This window comes from Elephantulus edwardii, unplaced genomic scaffold (assembly GCF_000299155.1).
Source record: "Elephantulus edwardii isolate Elephantulus edwardi_28Jun2011 unplaced genomic scaffold, EleEdw1.0 scaffold00124, whole genome shotgun sequence".
Classification (NCBI taxonomy): Eukaryota; Metazoa; Chordata; class Mammalia; order Macroscelidea; family Macroscelididae; genus Elephantulus; species Elephantulus edwardii.
The window spans coordinates 3,979,115-4,002,979 of NW_006399874.1; the positions used below are offsets into that span (position 1 = coordinate 3,979,115).

The 23,865-nt window shown below is 37.1% G+C and overlaps 1 protein-coding gene across 2 annotated transcripts in view; it reads right to left on the bottom strand.

Annotated features, from left to right (window-relative positions):
* Nucleotides 1-5,006: 5,006 nt before the first annotated feature.
* The window catches only part of HMGCLL1 (3-hydroxymethyl-3-methylglutaryl-CoA lyase-like 1), a 257,324-nt gene continuing 238,465 nt past the window's right edge, over nt 5,007-23,865 (bottom strand). Inside the window, exons 7-8 of one of the 2 annotated variants that reach the window (XM_006893139.1) lie at nt 17,393-17,518; nt 5,007-5,376 (exon numbers count right to left, since the gene is read on the bottom strand). In XM_006893139.1, coding sequence (XP_006893201.1) covers nt 5,275-5,376; nt 17,393-17,518 — 228 coding nt within the window. In that variant the 3' untranslated portion in view covers nt 5,007-5,274. The remainder of the gene's footprint in view (nt 5,377-17,392; nt 17,519-23,865) is intronic. The other variant, XM_006893138.1, reaches the window with a different exon arrangement.

Here is a 23,865-nt window from a genome sequence, read left to right on the forward strand (position 1 = left end):
ATATGTTACTTCTTTAAACTATCACTGTTTGTATAAAACCTATTTCCACTGTTGTCTTCCCTTTAGACATTTACTGGGCTGAGACATTTATTATGCTTAGTGAATTAACTCTATCTCATAAAGACAAATAGTGCATAAGAACATTATTATAAAAATAGGATGACTTGTAAAATGTGAATGGGGGTCCAAGGTGGGAAGGTGTGGTAGCAGAGGGTGAGAGTGAACAGGGAGAAAAACAGAGTCACACAATTTGGTGAGTGGAGAGAGGGGTTAAAAGAAATGGGAAAGATTCCGTTGGGAATCTGAAGAGATGGGGCATGATGGGCGTAATGCAATGGGAATTAATTTTATAAAACACAATGTGTGGGATGATTGTATGAAACACACTGAGAATGAAGGAAAGTGTGACACATACTGTATGCAAATTTTGCATGCAAACCAATATAAAATATATAAAAAAAAGAACTGAACACCAGGACTCAGTCATGCCCTGGCTCAAGGAAGGACAGAGAATATAACTAAAATAAGACTTGAAGATAATTCTGAGTCTACTTTTCCAAGAAGTAAGTGGGAGAGAATTATAATACAGGAGGGGTGAAGTTGGTTTCAAGGAATTATGAACTTGTGAAATTTTAACACCCAATGTCATATAGTCACATGCTTCACAAACAGTAATATGCAGAGGAATTATGGGGAGAGAGGGAGAAACCTTGTTAAAAATGCTTACAGATGCAATAAGTATAGGGTGGAGTCCAAGAATCTGTATTTCTTAAAGGCTCCCAGATGACATAATCTATGTTGACTGTATTTTAATCAAGTGAGGATATGGGCAATTTAATCTATAGGTCAGCCTAATTAAAACGCAAAATCCAAAAAAACGTTGGTGGTATTATCTGTAGTGAGTAGAATTGTTGACCAAATACAGAACCTGTAATTCACAGGAGATAAACACAATTTGCAAATGGTTCCTGGTATAACAGCAAATCTTCACTTGTCTTTGCATTACTTTAATCAGAGCCCTGGCAGGTTCTCAGATTCCAGCTTTATCTCTGCTTTACAATTAGAGAGGGATGCTGTATGAGGATTTTTCATTTAATATATTTTCTTCCTAGATTATTCTGTCACTTTATATATTGTTGTGTACTGTGGAGTTGGAAATGGCCCATAGCTGACCTTCCAGTGGGTTTTCAGAGACAGTTAATCACACAGGAAGAGATTGCCCATCCTTCTCCTGTGGAGCAGTTGGCAGTTGGTAGGTAAGAACTGTGTGTTGCAGCACAGCTTCTTACCACTAGGGCCCAGAGCTATATGAAGTTATTACTTTCAAAGACACAAATGTAATATATATATATATATCCTAGTGGATAGAAAGTTATGCTACCAAGCCAAAGGTTGGTGATTTTAATCTGCAGCCCTCAGGCCTGGTTTTAATTGTTTTTAGTCAAACATTCTTCTAAGTGATATAGCAGCATTGGTCTGTCCGTTTGCTGTACAGAGGTAACTTGTGGTTGCTGTGATGCTAAACACTGTGACACTGTGTCAAATGTAATGGTTACTTAGTTTTGGACAGTATTTGGTGGAGCTCCCTGATTAAAACAGCTAGGAAGAAGGAGTGGCAATCACTTCCTAAATAGCTTGCCTCAGCAAACTTGGAGAAACGATGAAGTTACACAAGTGTTCAGGTCTTTCATTCATAGGGTCAGTATGAGTTGTCTATGACTTGTTGGCACTTTACAACAACAAAAATATATATGTGTGTGAAATATTTATCTGAAATATCTGGAGAGGGAATTCTTACAAGGGTCATGAAATTTTAAAAAATTATAACATATAAAGAACATTCTGACTTCTTCCAGAAAGTCACAGCCAATAAATATGTCTTTGCTTTGTGAACTTCATGAAATCTAAGGTTTTTAACATTTCTGGCATTCAGAGAATTCTTAAAATCTTTGGTCAGTCACACATACCTACAATAAAATAGATTATATATTCTAGAACATAGGAAGGATATTTTCCTTAAGTGAGATTTTAGAAAATATTATTTTTACTTCCATTTCAATAAAAGCCATAATTGCTTTACCATTTGGAAGTCCTCTTTCCAGGGCTAAGCCTGGCGTCTATGTACATGTGCATGGCTTGTATGGGTGGGTCCTTCATACTCCAAAGTTCCCTGGTTAGCTGAAAAGTGGCTCTGGACAGATTTTGCCTGTGGAATTCAGGCCGGCTTTATGTGCATATGTGTCTTTCTGTGCAAAATCAGAAAAGAAACTTGTTTGTTTTGTTTGTTTGTTTGTTTTAACTTAGCATAGGGCTTTAGACTCCGTAGGGTGTAATGACAACATTAAATGCCTAAAAAATGAAAGTTATACTGATGTAAATGTGATTAGATGGCATCAGATATATTTTCTAATGAGCACAAGACTGACCTGGATGCCACGGAAATTAGTACTGGGCTGCACCTAGCATTTTTTACTATTTGCCTTCTAAAGAGCCCATGCCCATGGTTTTTATTTGAAAACTGCAACTCTTAGCTTATTTTTTCCCCCTATGTAGTTTTCAGCAAAAGCTTTCCAGTGTTAAATAATATATTTATTACAAGTGAGTTTCTTAAAGAAATTTATCTTCTTATCATTCAAAAGGTTAGAAGTCCAAATTCAGGGCACCAACTTAGGATAAGTTTCTCTTTCTTCTCTAGAGCAAAATCATTGCTTCAGTTTTTCTAATCAAGTGGGTTCTTGGTTCCAGGATGCTGTTCGTGTAACATATATATCTATCTTTCTCCAATTCAAGCCTAGGTCTAGTCTTTTTATTTCAAAAGTGTTATGTTTAAAACACATCCTATATTGATAATAAATGGCCTCAGTAATATGACAGAGCATACCCTATTCCCAAATGTGATTACATTCACAGGTATAATGAATAGGAATCAAATGCATAATTTTTGGGGGGTACACAGTTCAATCCACAGCAGATGCTTTACAAATAACTCAAAATTAAGAATTCTACAGCTCAAGAAGATATAGGAAGAACCAATCTTCTCAGAAGGTGGGGAGCATGTCCTGCCAGGCACATGAAAAGCAAGTTTTCTTTAACTGCTACTATGGGAAAGTCTGCTGTTAGGGCAATGGTGTCTTGTCTCTCTGGAGACTAAGGTGCGTCTGATACAGGCTATGGTCTTCACAATCACTTGTTATGCATCAGAGAGTTGGACAATGACCAAGGAGGATAGAAGGAGAATTGATGCCTTTGAGCTGTGATGCTGGAGAAGAGTATTGAGAATACCACGGACTGCTAGGAAAACAAACAAATTCATCCTGGAAAGGGTTAAAACAGGTGGCTCCTTGGAGGCAAGGATTCTGAGGCTCCGTCTAACATACTTTGGACATGTTGTGAGGAGAGACTGGTCCTTGGAGAGGGACATCATGCTTGGGAGGGTGGAGGGACAGCGCAGGAGAGGAAGGCCCTTTATAAGGTGGATTGATTCAGTGACTGAGATAATTGGAATGGGAGTGTCAGAGACAGTGCAATTGGCACAGGACAGAGAGGAGTTTAGGGCTGTTGTACATAGGGTCGCTATGAGTCGCAAGCGACTCGATGGCACATAACAACAACAACAACATGTGCAAATGTGTGAAATTTGTAAAGAGAGATGCCTACGTGAGAAGTGTTCCAGGTAGACCCTTATCTACAGTTATGTTGTTTGCTGTCGGCACTGCCCCATTTCCTCACAATAACTCTGAATGCAAAGAAATGCACTCAGTGTTTTGAGAATAAAGGTTGTAATCACAGTTCCTGTTTCACCATCACTTCATACTCTGATGAGCTGGCCTTCTTCATGAAATTGTAGATTTTTTGGTTTTTATTTCAAGTCATTGTCATGCTTTCCTTGTGATTCATCTCCTGTTACTGCCTAACTTTAAAGTCATTTAGTTGTAATCACTATTTCTCTTATTTTCTTGAATATGTCCATAATTTTCTTTCCTTTTTTATTTCAGGGAGATTAATGAATATTCAATAGAAAGTTCACAATGCCATCTTTCATATATCAAGCTATATGCAAATTTATTCAAAGATAAAATCACTCAATATTGTTGAAAAGTCTACATAAGTAACAGAACTGACATTGTAGACCCCCATATAATAACACTGTCCCCACATGATTTGCATAGGTTATGGAAAGTTTTTCTTTACAAAGGCTTCTTGTTCTTCTTCTCAATCACTATTATATTAATTTTTGCTATTTCTGTCAATGTGTCCCAGTGCAACAGATGAAATTTCAGACACTTAGACTTTCAAAATAGATGGGAAAAGTCAATGAAAAATGTGGAGTGATCTATTCAAAGTCCCTCAAATCAAGGGAAAATATCTACTTGAATAATTAAAACCTGTCCTGGTATCCTGAGGGTCAAAATGATATTTTCTGAGTCAATTCAGAAGTTATATGAAATTCATAAAAGTGCAGTATGGCACGTACATCAAACTATTCTCATTACTGCAATTTAGATATCAGAATGCAAATCGTACCTTCTATTTCTCAACAGTTGAGTAGTACCATACTAGTCTTTACTATAACTGATGAAAGGAAAGCATGGTAAACTCAAGGCATGTAACAAACATGGGAGGTCGTAATATGTTTCCAGGATATGGCATCCTGCCATTGACCACAGCCTCTTGGAGGAAGATAAAACCACTGAAATAGTTAACAGATGTTAGCCATACTCAAAATATAAAAGTTCTATTGCTAAAAATTATGTTGGGTCAGATGGAGATTTGGCTCTTGGTCTATAACTTAACTTACTTGGCAAATGGAAAGTTGAGATCCAGAGGCATAACGCATAATACTGAGGCCACACACTTCGCACATGATGCTCAGGAGCTCATAAAGTACTGACAATATATATACTGTATGAAACCGGCTTGATTAAGTATTAACATGGTATTTGATACTTAAGGAAATCTGAAGTCAATGTTCACATCTACTAAATTAAGAAGTTATTCCTGTATTTCTGTAAGAGCAACAGTGTATGGACTTTTTTTCCAAATTCTAAAGCATGTCTACAAGCTTTACATTTTTCTTCAGCTTACGATTTACTTGATGTCTACGATTGCTTTCCTCTGACTTGATCTTGCTATATGCTTTTTAAAAAAGTCTTTGTTTTTTGCCTTCTTGCCCATTACTTCACATTTCAGAACAAGATGAAGGTAATGACTTTCAGATGAACATCCGTAGATGAAATGGGATCTTCTTTACCATAAGTTCCAAATTTCTTCAAATCAAGGACTGAAGGAGGCTTGTGCTACTTTTGAGTTTGTGGTTTTATTCACAGCTTTGCAAATGAAGTCTCCAGCTTCCATCACCTTATAAAGGTTCACTCCCTAGTGAGGAAAACAAGGGATATCAGAATGAAAGGGATATTAGGAAGAAAGAAAAAAATAGAATCTTTTTTATTTTATTCGTAGTTAGCTATTTCAAACTATTAAAACAAATCTTTTTTTTTAGTACAGACTTTTAGGCATCATTTATGTTCATAAATCATGTGGTTAGAATTTTTATTTTTCTGATTAACTAAAACACCTTGGATCTTACCCTTCTATTTAACTATCTGATAGTCTGAGTAAATCTGAATAACAGTGAAATTAAGACTGGTTTGAGCTGTCAACATTTAAGGTTAATTTATGATTGCAACTGCCCAATTCACAATCTTTTTAACTAAACTGTGGGAAAGATATTGGCAAGAGACTATAAACAGTTTCCAAAGTATCTGTGAAGGACAAGCTATAGTTTAGAGGAATTGGTTCAAGAGAGAAAGTATGTATGTATGTATGTATGTATGTATGTATGTATGTATGTATGTATTTGCCTAACTATTGCCCCTTAACTGTAAAACAAGTAAACTTAATAGAGTTATAAAGAATGTTTAAAAGGTGAATGAATATGTGTTTTCCATGCTTAGAAACATCATTTCTGACACAGTATTGATGGAGGTAGTTGTGGGTCAAATAAAACAAAGAAGTATTTTGTACACATCTGGAACATGTTTGCTTGAGTGGTTGTACCATCAGAAAGCATAAATAGGATCAACAAAGGCTTAGCTAAATCCATGGATGACAGATCTGGAATTGAATATTAAGGTCGAGTTCAGGGTATGCTCTTGATATCTTGTGCTTGGTGTAACTTAGTATAATGGAAGTTCACCATTGGGGTTCCCAGATAGCATCTCTGCTGTCACTGTAAGGGGCAGAGTATTAGGTAGATTAAGCAGAGATTTGCTCAGTGTAACATTTTATAAACTCCTCTATCCGCTCTCAATCTAGATCAGAATTATTGTTGGCTTAAAATTGAACAGACTCATTTATTGTGATAAAGGATTTGTTAATAAAATACATGTAAAACCATCTTTTGATAAGTGTGTTGTTGTGTGCCATAGAGTTGAAGCTGACCCATAGCTGACTCTGGCACATTTTTCACACATAGTTAGTTACACAGGAGGAGATTGCCCTTCCTTCTTCCACAAAGTGGCTGGTGGCCTCAAACCATGTACCTTCAGGATTATAGCACAGCCTCTTGTCACTAGGCCACCAGAGTTCCCTTTTAATAAATACCCATATAGCAATAACCATAGTTTTAGAAATTACAGACATTTAAATATAATCAATTGTTTCTCTCTAGAAACTGTCAGAGCATTGTCTATTGGTCATTAACTTCTCTCTTTATGAATGACTGCAAACAATATTTTCTAAATTTACACTTGTAAAGGAGTTCTAGTACAACTTATTTTTTTTAAATGTTCTTAGGGCACTAGAATTTATTCTGGTTTATCCAAGATAGTTTTGTCACTGAAAATTGTCTGAGGGATTATATGTCAAATACATATTCATTTGGTGTTCTTAATCCAGTGATATTTAACTTTGGATAACTACATTGTCATTTTGCCTCATATATATTGGACAGGTTTCTAGAAAAGCCTATCCCTTATAGAAGGACGTCATGCTTGGAAGGTAGAGGGACAGTGAAGGAGTGGAAGACCTTCAACCAAGTAGATTGACACAGTGCCTACAACAATGGGCTTGAGTGTGTCAGAGATTGTGAGGTTGGCACAAGGTAGGACAGGGTTTAGATCTATTGTTTATAGTGTCACTATGAATCATACTCAACAGCACCAAATAATTGTCACTTGCTTCATATACATGTGAAAGATGTGCAATGAATAGGGGATTCTAAAGAAGTACTTAGTCCTTTGAATTGCGCTGTTGGTGGAGAATAAGGAACATAATATGGACTGCCATCTGACTTGGAAGGAGTACAGTCTGAGTGCTCCTTAGAGGCGAAGCTGGTCAGACTTTGTCTAACCGATGTAGGGCACTCTATCAGGAAAGACCAGTGCCTGAAAAAGCACATTCTACTTGGGAAAATGTGGAAGGTCAATGAAGGAAAGAAGGTCTCAACGATATGAGCGGACTCAGTGACTTACACATGGCAGAGATTATGAAGAAGGCATAGGACCATTCAGCGTTTTACTCTGCTGTACAATGGGTCACTTTGAGTTGTAGCAAAATCTATAGAAATGAGAAACACTAACAAAATGTGCCTTTCTTTATGAAGTAATATCCAATAAAGTATCATAGAGAGATTTTTTGTATCCAGTGCTTTACCTCATTTCTCAGAAATTCCATTTGCAACAATAGGCAGAGATTTTTGTGAGAATCATACAAAGAAATTTTGTTTTGACAATGTTTCTAATATTTTATTTATCTAATATATTTCTTAATGAAACATAATGCATTTGTGCTTAAATTATCCAACAGGTGCTTCAAAATGTGTCATGTACTAGGATAGATTCTGAAATTTTTAAACCCTGAAATAGAGTATGGTTCCTTTTCTCAGGGAAGTTATGGTTAAATAGACAGTACAAACCCAAAAATCAAAAAGTTTGTATTGTAGTTAAAACCAGGGCTATGGCCAGATGATCATGGGATCAGAAGTATGAGTAGTCAATAAAGTGAGGAAATAACAATGGAGAGCAGTATGTCAGGGACAAGTTCCAAGAAGGCTCCTGGACTTTGTAGTTCAAGAAGATAAGAGCAATACTGAAGGCAGAGAGAATAGTGATACAGTACATAGAAGAACTGATACACGCTGGATTTAGAAGAGGTCATGGAACTAGAGACATTATGACCAATGTCAGATAGATTTTGGCAGAAAGCAAAGAGTAATAGTGGGATATCAATCTGCGTTTCATTGATTATGGGAAGGCATTTGACTGTGTGGATCACAACGCATTGTGGTTAACTTTGAGGAGAATGGGGATCCCAGAACACTTGATTGTACTTCTGTTAAACCTATATGTGGACCAGGAAGCAGTCCTCCAAACAAAGCAGGCAAACACTGCATGGTTCAAAATCAGTAAAGGAGTGCATCAGGGATGTGTCCTGTCTCCACACATTATCAGTCAATATGATCATTTGGGAGATTGGCTATGTTAAGAGGAATGTGGCATCAGATTTGGAGGAAGACGCATTAACAACCTGTGTTATGTAGATGACACAAACTTGCTTGCTGAAACTGAGGAGGACCTGAAGCACTTCCTGTAGACAGTCAAGGACTGTAGTCTTCCATAGGAATTGAAGCTCAACATCAAGAAGATTCTCCCCAATAAGCCAATTGACAGCACCATGATAGATGGAGCAGAGATTGAGGTTGTTAACAATTATTGCTTCCTTGGGTCCACAATCAATACTCTTGACACCATCATTCAGGAAAATCAAAAGAATTGCACTAGGAAAATTTGCTTTCAGCAACTTCTCCAGAGTCCTGAGAAGCAATGATGTTAACCTACAGTATAAGATGTGCCTGATCCAGGCCATGGTCTTTATAATTACTTACCATGGCTCAGAGAGCTGGACAATGAGTAAAGATGACAGAATAACAAATGATACCTTTAAGTTTTGGTGTTGGAGAAGAGTGTTGAACATACTATGGACTTCCAAGGAAAGGAATAGATCTGTCTTGGAGAGGGTAAAACCAAGTTTCTCATTGGAAACTAGGATTTTGAAGCTCTGTCTCACATACTTTGGGCACATCACTAGGCGGGAACGGTTCTTGGGGAGGACATCATGCTCAGAAGTGTAGAGAGACAGGGCAGAAGACGAAGACCCCAGCTGAGATGGACTGATATAGCAGCTGGGAGAAGGAGTGGGGGAGTAGGTCTGTGAGAGTCAGTGAGACTGGCTTAGGATAGGGCAGGCTTCAGAGCTGTTACACATAGGGTAGCTAGGAAGTTAAGGTGACTTTATGGCATGTAATAGCAACAACAACAATCTTAGAGCTTTGGTGGCCTAGTGGCAAGAAGCCGTGCTGCAATCCCAAAGGCACGTGGTTCGAATACACAAGGTGTTCTGCGGGAGAAGGAGGGGTAATCACCTCTTGTGAGTTTAACTGCCTCTGAAAACCTGCTGAGGGGAAGCTATGGGTTGGTGCTGAGACAGAACAACAATCTAGATAATATTTTTAATATATATTTGGAAATATATTTAATATATAATAATTCATACAAAAACTGATGGCACAACAACAACAATGAGATTTCTACTGGTGAAATACTGGTGGTTCAAACTACAGGAAAATGGCTTGAGGGTCTGCTTTTTAAAATTTTTTTCATTTTCTCTCTCTATTGGTTTGTGTACAAAATTTTTATAAAATGTGTTTCACACTTTCTTTCATTCACGTTGTGTTTCATACAATCATTCCCATGCATTGTTTTTGTTTTTGTTGTTGTTTACTGCCATCAAATTGACAATGATTCATAGTGACCCTATGAACAAAAAGGCCTGAACCCTTCTATAACTATCTTCATCTATCAAAGTTCATAGAATTTCCAGGGGCATATTGTTTAGGAAGAAGATGCCATATATTTTATAAAATCAATCACCATTGTATTATGCCCACTATTACCCCATTTTTTCAGGTCTTTGTCAGATCTTTCCCATTTCTGTTACCCTAATCCTCCACTCACCAAATTGTGTTACCCTGTAATTTCCCCTTCATGCCCACCCTCACCTCTCTGCTCCCACTTCTTCACCCCATGCACCCCCATACATATTTTACTAGTTATCCTTCTGTTTTTACAATAATGTTCTTATGCAGCATTTGTCCTTTTATGACTACACCAGTTCACTCAAAATAATGCTTTCCAGTCTCTCCCAAGTAAGGCAGAATTTTTTTCAATTGTTGCTCTTGAGTGCTGTGCAGTGTTCCATATTGTGAATGTACCACGATTTCTCAATTCATTTGGTGGTAGTTACACATATGGGCTGTTTCCATGTCCTGTCAACTGTGAATAACACTGCTATAAGCATAAATGTACAAATCTCCATTTGTGTCTCAGTTATAATTTCCTTGGGATATATTCCTAGCAGTGGAATAACTGGGTTATATGGCATTTCTATGTTCAGGGTTTGTTTTTTTGTTTTTTGGGGTTTCTTTTGTGGTTTTTGTTTTGTTTTGTTTTGCTTTAGCAAATGCCAAACTGCCTTCTAGAGTGGTTATACCATTTTAAAATACCACTAACAATATATGAGAGGTCCAAACTCTTTACATCCTCTCCAGTATTTATTGCTTGCTGTCCCATAAAACTTAGTCACTGCTTCTGGGTTGAGATGGTATCTGAATGTGTTTATATTTGTATATCTCTTACTGCCAGTGATTTTGAGCATTTTTTTTACTGTGTCTGTTGGCCATCCAAATATCTTCCTTTGTAAAGAGTCTTTTATGTCTTTTGCTCATTTTGTAATTGGGTTCTTAGTCTTTTTCTTGTGGCTACTCTGCACTATTCTTGTTAGGAGACCCTGTTGCTGTATGCCATTGAGTCAGAATCAATGTATAGTTGACCTACAGTGGGTTTCCAGGTTCAGTAATCACATGGGAGGCGACTGTCCATCCTTCTCCCATGGAGTAGCTGGGGCTGCACTTTGAGGGGTTTGTGCCTTCCACTTCCAGACCGTGTTACAGTTAGTGCTACTCTATCATATGAGGTCTACTAGAGTCAGAATCAGCTAAATCATGTCAAATATCAACAAACATATTTGAATATTTCTCTTTTTAACATATGTTTGCATTTAAAACAATACTCTTCCCCATGAATTAACACATTATGTTTACAAGCTTCTTACAAACGAAGTGTTGATTTTGGTGAGGGCAACACAGTACAGTTTTTGAGATATTACTTGTAAAGAGACTATTCCTATGTGCTAAAGTGCTAATTAGTGCAGTTCTTCCAAGGACCACTTCAAATGTTTCTTTGTGAAACTTCTCTGGTGAAAGATCCCTCTGTTTGGGGATCCCTGCCTCTGCCATTGTATGGCCATCATAGGTGCCAAACAGGGCAAAAGAGTTTAGGACAGAGAGTAACAATCAGCTGGCACACTGAACTGCAAGAAAGAAAGCTGATTTGGAAACCCAATGAATACTCCAGAGTCAGGAAGGCAGGTGACATATATTGATATGGAGAAACTTAAACAGCTTCAAAAGGAGGTACAAATAATGGAAGAAATAATAGAAGCTAGCTATACATAAAGAGACTATCCAGAAGTAGAGAACCAGAAGAAATATATTGATGCAAAGTTATTTGAACAGTACAGAAGAAGGTACAAATGATGAAAGAACCAATAGAATCCATTAAGAAAGGAAATATTGCAAAGACAAAGAGTCAGAATAAATACATTAATCAGAAGGAACTTGCACACCTATGAAAGAAAATGCAAAATACAGAAGAAAAAATTGAAACTATAGATAAAGAGGTATAAGAACTTAAAAAAATCATAACAATATTGAAAAAGCATAGCCATCACAGTACTGGAAATAAGAGAAATGCATGGAAATGCAATCTAGAATATTAAGACTGAAATGGCAGGAGTGTCAAACACAGTGGAGGTACAAAAAGTAGAACATAAGCAATGGAGCAGAGAGTCAGTGAGCTGCAAGACATGGACCTCTGTGGAGACATACTTGAAGAAAAATCAAATAAGGCATTAAAAAAAATGAAGAAAACATTGGAATCATGTGGGATGACACAAAAAGGAAGAACATATGTATTAAAATTCCAGAAAAAGAGAGAAACAGCACAGGGGAACTATGAGAAAATTATGGAAAAGATACGATAAGAAAACTTCCCAGGTATTATGAAGAATGATGAAATCCACATTTAGTAAGTGCCAAATAGACAGAGCTAATAAGAAATGCATTAAGATGTATCATAGTCAAATTCTCTAAAATGAAAAAGAAGGATAAATACTAAAAGGAGAACAAGAAAAACAGAGTCATCTACAAAGGAAAAGCAATTAGATTAAGTTCTGATTTCTTAGCAAAAATCATGTGAGCAAGAAGACAATGGAATAACATGAATAGGATATTGAAAGAAATGTATGCCAACTGACGATCTTATACCCATCAAAGCTCGCTTCATCAAATATGAAGGAGAAATTGTGTACGTTCAAAAAAATAAGGAATTTAAGCAATTTATGGATAAAAGACCAAAGCTACAAGAATTGTTAAGAGAAGTCCTTCACAAAAAGACAGCTAAGGAAAGTGAATGGAACACAGTAGCCCAAAACAACAACAAAAAAGAAACACAGCACAATGGCAACAATAAATCCCACCTGTCAATAACCTTATTTAATATGAATGGACTGAATGCACCAATTAAGTAAAAAAGAATAGCAGAAAGAATAAAAAGAAAAAAAATACTTCAATATGTTGTTTACAAGAGACACATTTAAGAAATGAAGAGAACAATAGATACAAAATCAAAGGGTAGAAAAAACAAACCATACAAATTGCATTCACAAAGCAGGAGGGGCAACACTAATCCCTGAAAATCTCTGATGAAAACCACCATAAAAGATAAAGAAGAGCACCATATAATGAGTAAAGGCACAGTAGATCAAGAAGACATACCTTGGTCAACATCTTTGAACCAAATGACAGATGTGCCTAACACAAAAAGCAATCATTAACAGAATGGAAGAAAGAAATAGACAGCATCACAATAGTAGTAGGAGACTTTGATACACCACTCTCACCAAAGGAGAGGTCAACTCAAAAGGAACTTAACAAAGATAAAGAAACCTAAACTATAAATTCAGGAACTTTGACATTGTGGATGTATTCTGAACACTGAACCGAACTAAACTTCAATTCACTTTCTTCTCAAGTCCACATTGTACATTTACCAGAAGTGATCATATATTAGGGCACAAAGCAAGCCTCAACAAATTTAAAAAAAAAAAACACAAAAACTTTGAAATAACACTAAGTATCTTCTCAGGTCAAAACATCCACAGAACTAGAAATTATCCACAAGAAGATAAAGTTTATAAATCCATTCATGTGGTAACTAAATAACACCATGTTAGAACACAATTGGGCTATAGAAGAAATAAAGAATAATGTTAAAAATTTCCTCGAAACAAATGATAATGAAAATACAAGATACCAAAGCCTCTGGGATGCAGCTAAGGCAGTCCTCAGGGGGTTATTGATAACAATAGGTAAACACATTAAAAAAATTAAGAAAGGAAAATTAATAATCTAAGTCAAAACCTTGATAAAACAGAAAAAGTACGACAATGTAAGCTCAGAACCCTTAGAAGAAATGAAATTATAAGGACAAGAGCTGAAACCAATGAACTAGAAAACAGAAAAACAATTGAAACCACCAATAAAACCATAAGCTGTATTTTGAAAGGGTCAATAAAATTGACAAACTATTAGCAAACTTACTGAAAGAAAAAAAGAAGAAGACACAACTCGATTAAGGAGTGGGAGAGGTGACATCACAACAGAACCATAGGAAATGAAATCTATAATACCAATATTATTAAAAGCTATACTCTGATAAATTTGAAAACCTAGAAAAATGCACAAATTCCTCGAAACTCATGCCCTACCCAGACTGACGCAAAAAGATGTAGAAAACTTCAATAGATCCATCAAAAAAAGAAGAAATTGAGACCATAAAGACTTCCTCACAAAAAAGTCCAGTATCAGACGGTTTCATGGATGAATCCTACCAAAAGAGTAGCTCTATTACCAATTCAACTTAAATGATTTCAAAACCAGAAAAACAAGGAGCACTTTTAGAGACATTCTATGACACAAACATAATACCAAAACCAGACAAGGCAAAAATATTACCAAAGGGAAAAAAAACAACAAAAATCTACAGACTAATATCTCTCATGAATCTAGAGGCAAAACTCCTTAGCAAAATCCTAGACCATAGAACTCAAAAGCACATAAAAAATAATTCACCATGACCTAGTGGGATGCATAACAGGTTATTACAAGAATAGTAAAACATAGAGGAAACAATCCACATAATTCCCCACATTAACAAAGCAAATACTAAATATATGATCCAGGCAACTGATGCAGAAAAGGCCTTTGACAAAACCCAACACCCCTTTCTGATGAAAACACTCAGAAAACAAAAAAAAAAGGGGGATTTCCTCAACATAGTGAAAAGGATAAATATGCAAAGCCAAGAACCAATATGATTCTCAATAACGAAAGACTAAAAGCATTATTCTTCCTAACAGAGACCAGACAAGAATGCCCACTGTTACCATTCGATTCAATATTGTATTAGAAGTACTTGGTAGGGCAATATGACAAATGAAAGATATAAAAGGCATACAGATTGGCAAAGAGATCACTAAACTCTCACTATATGCAGATGATATGACAGTTAACACAGAAAATCCCAAGGACTAAACAAAAAAATAATTGTCAGAGCTAGTGGACCCATTTAGTATGGCGGCAGGATACAAGATCAGTATCCAAAGTCAGTGGAATTCCTCTACAGTAATAAGAAGAACTCAGAGAAGGAAACTAAGAAAGCAAAATAATTTAAAATAGCCAACCACAAATTACGATACTTGGGAATGAAACTAACTAGAGACATAGAAAATCTATACAAAAAAAACGACAAAACACTTCCGTGAGGAACAATAAAAGACATGAGTAAATGGGAAACCATACTTCTCCCATGGAGCAGCTGGTGGCCTTGAACCATGTGCCTTTGGGATTGCAGCATAGCTTCTTCCCACTAAGCCACCAGAGTTAGGAAGATTAATATAGTGAAAATTACAACCTTACCAAAAACAACACACATGTTCAATGTAATTCCAATACAGATTCCAAATTCATTTTTTAAGGAGATTGAAAGGGAAATTGTCAGGTTTATTTGCAGAAGAAAGAGATCCTGAATAAGCAAGGCATTTCTGAGAAACAAAAATGAAGTAGAAGGCATAACATTCCATTACCTCAAAACCTACTACACAATGGTAGTAACCAAAACAGCATAGTACTGGTAAAATGAGAGGCACATAGACCAGTGAAACAGACTAGAAAACCCACAAATGGACCTTATATCTATGGTCAACTGATATTTGACAAGGAAATAAAACCTATCAAATGGGGAAATGACAACATCTTTAAAAAATGGTGCTGGCAAAACTGGACTACTACATGAAGAAAGCTAAAACAGAATCCACAGCTCACATCATACACAAAAATCAACCCAAAGTGGATCAGAGACTTGGGAGTAAAGCCGAAAACCATAAAGCTCATTAAGAGACAAACCAGGATCAAACCTAGAAGGCCTGGTCTATGGTATAAAGAGGTTGACAAATACAGCCAATAACATACAATCTGGAAAGGATAAAATCAATTAATGGGACCTTGTAAAGATTAAATCACTATGATCATGGAAAACTTTTTCCAATAGGGTGAAAAGAAAACCTACTGATTGAAAAAACAAAAGCAAAACGGTAATAATATCTCAGACAAGGGTCTCCTAACAAACATTTACAGACTACTCCTGGGCCTCCAGAATAAAAACAAAAAAAAACAAAACACAAAAGAACCTGATAATTCAATTATAAAGTGGGCAAAAGACATAGAAAAACTTCAAAGAGGAAACCATTTGGATGACCAACAGACACATTACAAAATGCTCTAGATCTTGGTAATAAAAGAAATGCAAATCAAACCAGTCTGAAATACCATCTCATTCCAGTAGCACTGCTAATTTAACAGGACAGCAAGCAATAAATGTTGGAGAGAATGTGGAGAGAACACTCATACACAATTGGTGGTATTGTAAAAGGTACAACTACTCTGTAAGGAAGTTTGGTGCTTCCTCAAAAAAACTGAACATAGTTGTTCTTATGACCTAGCTATGCCACTACTAGGAATACATCACAAGGAAATTAGAACAGAGATACAAACTGAAATTTGTACACCAATGTTCATTACAGCATTATTCACCATCGCAAGAATGAGGAAACAGTCCAATGTCCAACCACAACTGAATGGATTCTGTAATTGTGGTGCATTCACACAATGGAATACTATGCAGCACTCAGGAGCTATGATATTGTAGAAAAATGACGCAACTTGGGAGAGACTGTAGAGCATTATGCTGAGTGAGATAAGTCTCATTAAGGACAAATACTTCTTAATATGATTATTGTAAAATCGGAAGGATAACTAGTAAAACATATCCAGGTATATGAGAGGTGAAGGGGTGGAAAAAGAGGGTCAGATGGGTAGGGGGAATATCATAAGTCACATAATTTGGTTGGTAAAAGGAGGGAGAGTAAAGCAAATGGGAAAGATCTGGCAAAAACCTGAAAGACAGAGTAATGGTGGGCATGGTCCATGGTGATTAATTTTATAAAACATTATAAATAGGAATTATTGTATGCAACACAAGATGAATCAAGAATAATAAGAAACAATGTACATGGACTTTATAAACAAACTAATAAAAATATTTATTATTTATTTTTCCTTTTAATGAACATCTACAGAGATTTTGGAATTCCATTCATTCATTGTTGCACTTTTCTCCCTGCCCACCCCACCTCCACCCCCCACCCCGTTTGCTCCTCTCCTTGAAAAGCAAAAGCAAACTCCTTCATAGAAAATACATTTTTAAAAAAATATTTGTATAATTTTTCTAGAAGCCCTAGTTACTACCACTATAGAAAATAAACGTCGCAGAGTTCAAAACAAGCATCTATCGAAAAAACCAAAATGGCAAAAATCAACAACCACAACAGTAATGATACTAGGTCTATCAGATAGAAAAAGTTCTTTAGGGACTACAATATACTGTAAAATGTTAATAGTAGCGATATTGATAATTGGGATATATGGCACTTTATAAAGACCCAAATAATCTCTATTTTCTTTTCTAACATTGTATTTTTAGAAAATTGACAAAATACAATGAAACTTTGATCTCAAAATTATTTCGCAAATCTTCCTAAACATTGTAATTTGAGTTGCAAGGAACTACGAATATTCAAATATATTTAAATAACTTACTGTATTGAGCCCCAGACCATTAAGCATGTATATCAAATCTTCAGTGGCAACATTTCCAGAAGCACCTTTCGCATAAGGGCAGCCACCTAATCCGGCTACTGCAGAGTCCACTACTTTAATTCCCATCTGAAAAACAAAACAAAACAACAAAAACAAAAAACAACAAAATGAAAACATCTCAAGTCTGTATATCCATTGCATGTAAATTGTTGAATTTCTGTTTAACCTGTGGCAAAGAGAAAATAAGCAAAATTTAAGCCCTTTACTCTAACATGTTTACTTATCCACCAGATGCTAACTAGCCATAATGCTTGCTTTAGATTGCAAACAATTTTTGACTCTCATGCTATCAGAAACTCTGCCACCATAAAGTCAAAAAGCTCTCTGCAATTTAAAAATCAGACTGGATTTAACATAATCATAAATAAAAATGTTGTTGTTGTTGTTATGTGCCGTCGAGTCGCCTGTGACTCATAGCGACCCTATGTACAACAGCCCTAAACTTCTTTCTGTCCTGTGCTAATCGCACTGTCTCTGACACTCCCACCCCAATTATCCCAGTCACTGAATCAATCCACCTCATAGAGGGCCTTCCCCTCCTGCCCTGTCCCTCCACCCTCCCAAGCATGATGTCCTTCTCCAAGGACCGGTTTCTCACAACATGTCCAAAATATGTTAGATGGAGCCTCAGAATCCTTGCCTCCAAGGAGCCACCCGGTTTAACCCTTTCCAGGACGAATCTGTTTGTTTTCCTAGCAGTCCATGGTATTCTCAATACTCTTCTCCAGCACCACAGCTCAAATGCATCAATTCTCCTTCTATCCTCCTTGGTCATTGTCCAACTCTCTGATGCATAACAAGTGATTGCAAAGACCATGGCCTGTATCAGACGCACCTTAGTCTCCAGAGAGACTCCATTGCTCTTGAGTACTTTGGAGAGGTCCCTAACAGCAGACTTTCCCAAGGCAATGCACCTTTTAATTTCCTGGCTGCTGGTGCCAAGACTGTTGACTGTGGAGCCAAGCAAACTAAAGCTGTGTACAATCCCAGTCTCTTCACCATCCATCCTGACCCTGCCAATTGGTCCAGTGGTGAGAATCTTTGTCTTCTTAACATTGAGCCTCAATCCATATTGTAGGCTGCAGTCCTTGACACTCTGCAGCAGGTGCTTCAGGTCCTCTTCAGTTTCAGCAAGCAGGGTTGTGTCATCTGAATAACGCAGATTGTTGATAAATCGTCCACCAATCTTGACCCACATTTCTCCTCATAGAGCCCAGCCTCCCGGATAATCTGTTCTGCATATAGGTTGAAAACGTATGGAGATAGGATGCATCCCTGGCGTATGCCCTTCCCAATTTTGAACCATGCAGTGTTCCCTTGCTCTGTTCTGACGACTGCCTCCTGGCCCAAGTATAAGTTTCGCATTAGAACAATCAAGTGTTCTGGGATTCCCATTCTTCTCAGAGTCAGCCACAGTTTGTTATGATCCACACAGTCAAATGCTTTTGCATAGTCAATGAAACACAGATAGACATTCCTCTGGTATTCCCTGCTTTAGATTGGCATAATTCACAGATACTACTACAACTTGTTTTGGAAGCAGGGGTGACATCCACTTCTTAAACAACATGCCTCCAGAAACTCTATGAACTTTGATAAATGTCGATAGTTGTTGAGGGTTTCAGCCCTTTGGTTCATAGGGTCACTATGAGTTGTTCTCACCTCAAAGGCAATCAACAACAACTACAACTTGTAGGTGAGAGGCAGAAGATAAATTCACTTGTGGATTTTTTTTAATTCCCTCTAATCAGATATCTGGAATTATTCTAAGAGTATTGTATAAACAACATGAGATATACATAACATTGCAATTAAAATTCATGGTGCCTGAGAAAACAAGTGGGTGTGGGGATTGAGATTACTGTGTTTGATACATGATTCTATGGACTCAATTCACTCATTCAATTATTTAATTTTTTATTGAGACATTATTTTGCACACTCTAATGACTAGCTTCCGCATCAGATAGCTGGAGGGGGAGTTGATACCTTTGAGCTGTGATGCTGGAGAAGAGTACTGAATATATCATGGACTCCTAGGAGAACAAACAAGTTCATCCTGGAGAGGGTGAAGCCAGGCTGCTCTTTGGAAGCAAGGATTCCAAAGCTTCATCTGACATGTTGTGAGGCAGGACCAGTCCTCAGAGAGGGACATCAAGCTTGGGAGGGTGGAGGGACAGTGCAGGAGAGGAAGACCCTCTATGAGATAGGTTGATTCTGTCACTGGGGTAATGGGGATAGGCGTGTCAGAGACAGTAAGATTGGCAAGACATAGAGCAGGGTTTATGGCTGTTGTACATAGGATCGCTCGGAGTAGCAGGTGACTTGATGGCATACTACTTTAGAAGAAGGAACCAACAAAAAAGGCAAGGCATCTACTACTTAATGCAGCATGCTTTATAACCAAACCCAATGCCCTCTAGTTTATTTGGACTCACAGTAATCTCTATTGGTTTCCAAACCTTCTGTCACTTTAATGGAAGACGACTGCCCCTCTTTTCCCCAAGGAGCTTCTGGTGGATTCAAATTGCCGAAGACACACAATGTTTTGGATAACAGGGCAACACACTACAGATTACATCATCAAAGATGATAATAATAATAATAAATAATTAACAATTATATGGACCTTACTAAGTATTGTGAGACTTAGCTATTTCATATGTTGCTGTTGTTTTTGTGAATGAACGTCCTCAACACTTGTGTGACTTTCATCATCTCTCCAGGTCTATAGGGTTTCCAGAGGTAAGCTATTATGGAAGTGGATGCCACTCCTGCTTCCAAGCTTGTCTCTTTAGTCAGGGAGCTCCATAAAACACTGTCTACCATGGGTAACCATTATTGCATTTGCATCACAAGCAACTCAATGGCATATAAAAATAATCACATACTATAAGAGGTTTGGAAGCAGGAGTGGCATCCACTTCCTAAATGTGCTTCCAGAAACTCTATGAACTTTGATAAATGTTGATAGTTGTATAGGGGAGTCAGACCTTTTGTTCATAGGATTGCTATGAGCTGTGCTCTACTCGAAGGCAATCAACAGCAACATGAAAAATATAACACTGAGGTATTTTACACTTTCATGTTGTTGTTTTTATGTGATGTTGAGTCACCTGCAACTCCTAGTGATCTTATGTACAACAGTTCTGAAGCCTGTCTTGTCCTGTCCTGAGCCAGTCTTGCTAACTCCAACACACCTACCCTCATTGTCCCACTTGCTGTAACAATCCATCTCAACCAGAGTTTCATGCTGGCATTAAGAAATATATGCTGGGAAAATATTACAGAACAACAAATAGACAATTTCATCAAAAATAGCGATCAATCACCCTAGTGAACAGTTACATGGAAGAGTACAAACTATATTAAGCCACCTTATATAAAATCCTAAAAATAGTAACATGGGCAGCGTTTCTAGAAATGAAACGACTAAAAATGAGAATGGGTGAATTTCCAGCACATTGGCAACACTGCATTTCTTGAACTGATCTTATTACCAGTATCGTTTTGTGAAAATACTCTAGGGTTAATATTTGTGCACATTTGTACATGTGCATTACATGTAAATGTAATTTTCACAACAATAAAAATGTACTGGAGCTAGTCACAGGACAGAAGCCAAGCACACAGGCCAGCCCTTAGCAAAAATTGACATTTGGTGACTGAACTGTTGGGATCGTGCCAATTCCCTAGGTCTCTGTCTGCTTAAGTGGGAACAGAACCCTCTCAATTAGCAACAGGAGAAGAGACACATGTGTGGGTAGGCCATTCATTAGCACAGACTTGGAGGCTGTACTGCTGGTACCTTGTCTCTTCCCTGGGTCTTTTCCTAGAGTAAAATATCCTCAGCAGTTCTCCTGGGACTGGCCAATCCCTGGCGGACACAACCTCCTCCCATCAAACTACAGGACAGGACAGAGAAATGGACCCATCACAGCCAGGAAATGGAGAGAACCCAGCTCCCTGCCTCTCAAAGGACAACCAGGTAAGCTTTTCACAGGGAACAGAGAAAGTCACCGAGTCACAAACAGAGACTTGTATGCCAATGTTCATAGTAGTATTATTCACCATAGCAAGAACATGGAAACAGCTGCCCAACTACAATGGAATAGATTGAGAAATTGTGATACATCCACATAATAGATACTAGGCAGCATGCAGGAACAATGTGTTTGTAAATTACATGGGAGGGACTGGAGACCATTATGCTAAGTGAACTAATTCAGTCTCATAAAGACAAATACTGTATGAGACCATTATTGTAGAACAAGTATGAGGTTCCAAGGCGGGGAGGGGTGACTTAATCGGAGGGTCACACAATTTGATGGGTGGAGGGAGGCAAGAGTAGATGATCTGGTGTGAAAAATCAATGTATACATACTTAATGAACTTTGTATGTAAACAGCATAAAATTAAAAAAAAGAAAAAGATAAGGAACTATATATAAATATAACAACTAGATATAATAGAAATTCTCTCACATATACCAAGAAGAACTTCACACAATGTCAAGGAAGCTGTGTGAAGGTTGAAACATTTCAAGTAAACAAAACAAGCATTCTCCTAAAAAAGAAGACCAGATTGCATACCCATTGACAGAAAAGTAAAATAAAATCAATGACATATATTTACAGAGACTGAAAAAGTCAAATATAATGAAAGAAGGAGTTTAAATCATAAATAAAGAAGCGTAGAATTAGCTAAGAAGAATTATTAAAAAGAAATATATATATATGAATTCAGAGTGTATATGTTTGTGGTTTTTAAAAGTTTATTTTATACTTGTTTACATACAAAGTTGATAAAGTTCATATATTTATTTTTCACACCAGATCCTTCCCCTTTCTTTTACCAGTGCCTCCCACCACCCACCATATTGTGTGACCCTACATTTAAGCACCCCTTACTTCCTTGGATCCACACACACGCTGATAATGGTCCTACACAGTATTTATCTTTATGAAACTGAGTTAGTTCACTTAGCATAATGCTTTCCATTTCCTCCTATGTTAGGTAGTAATTTACAAAATTGTTGCTTCTGCATAATATTTCATTGTGTGTGTGAATATACCATAATTTCTCAGTTCAACTCAAGGCGGATCAGAGCTGCAGAAAAAAGGCCAAAACTATTGGTCATAAGAGAAAAATGGGACCAAGTTTAGAAGGCCTAGTCTACCGTATAAAAGGACTGCCCAAAACAGCCAGCAACACATAATATGAAGAGGATAAAACTGATGAATGGGATCTTCTAAAGATTAAATCTCTGTGCTCATCAAAACCTTTTTCCAACTGGGTGAAAAGAAAACCTAGTGACTGGGAACAAACATTGGCAATACCACCTCAGACAACGGTCTCATAATGAAAGTTTACAGAATCCTACAGGGCCTCCAAAATTAAAAAAAAAAAAAAACCAAACAAACAAACAAAACCCCCCAAAAAAACCCCCTAATAATCTATTTACAAAATGGGAAAAAGATATGGAAAGACTTTTCAGAGTATACATATGTTGTACACATACACCACCACATTTATATATTGACTTAAGAATGCAAATTTGCAAACTAACAAAATGTGTTATAATAAAATAATGTGATGTAATGAAGCTATTGTAAGGCATTGAGTTGTTTCTTAATTATGATGTAGTTTTAAAATGGAATTTCTAATGTTCTGTGCCTGTTTAGCAAAGGGAAGAAAACAGATTTGAGAATATTGTAATAGTAAGTAATCATGATAACATTCAAAAGACTATTTGGAAGCTATGCGAAAACCTTAACAGTAATGAACCCTAGGTTTTGTGATTACAGATAACATAGTTCCTTTTATTTTATTGCTTTCCAATGCTCCAGATTAATATTAAGTATGTTTTTGTTGTTATGTGCAGTCGAGTTGACTAGTAGTAAGCACAATAGACCTACACTTCCCCTCTTCCCCTACAAGCATGATGTTCTTCTCCAAGTGTAGTCGACCCAGTAAGTCGTGTTACTAGTCCAAATGCAGTGCCTCTTCAGCAGTTCTTGTCCAACAGGAGCTCCGTGTGATACGTCTCCTCCCATAAGGATTCATAGGTTTGGAAACTGAATGGAAGGTAGCTAGGAGTTGAAATCAACTCAAATGTAGAACAAACCAACGATGATAATAAATACTCACCAAGAAACTCATATTTTTAGTTAATATTTTGCAAAAGATGTTCTAAATTGCAAAGCAAATATGCAAAGGTAATCTGAAAAAGGGGCATATAACCAGGCTAAAATGTTTGCTGGAACATGGTCTCTTTTTCTTATCAGCTCCACGGTCAACACTCTTGGCACCAGTAGCCAGGAAATCAAAAAACGTATTGCGATGGGAAAGTCTGCGGTTAGGGACCTCTCCAAAATACTCAAGAGCAACAGTGTCTCTCTGGAGACTAAGGTC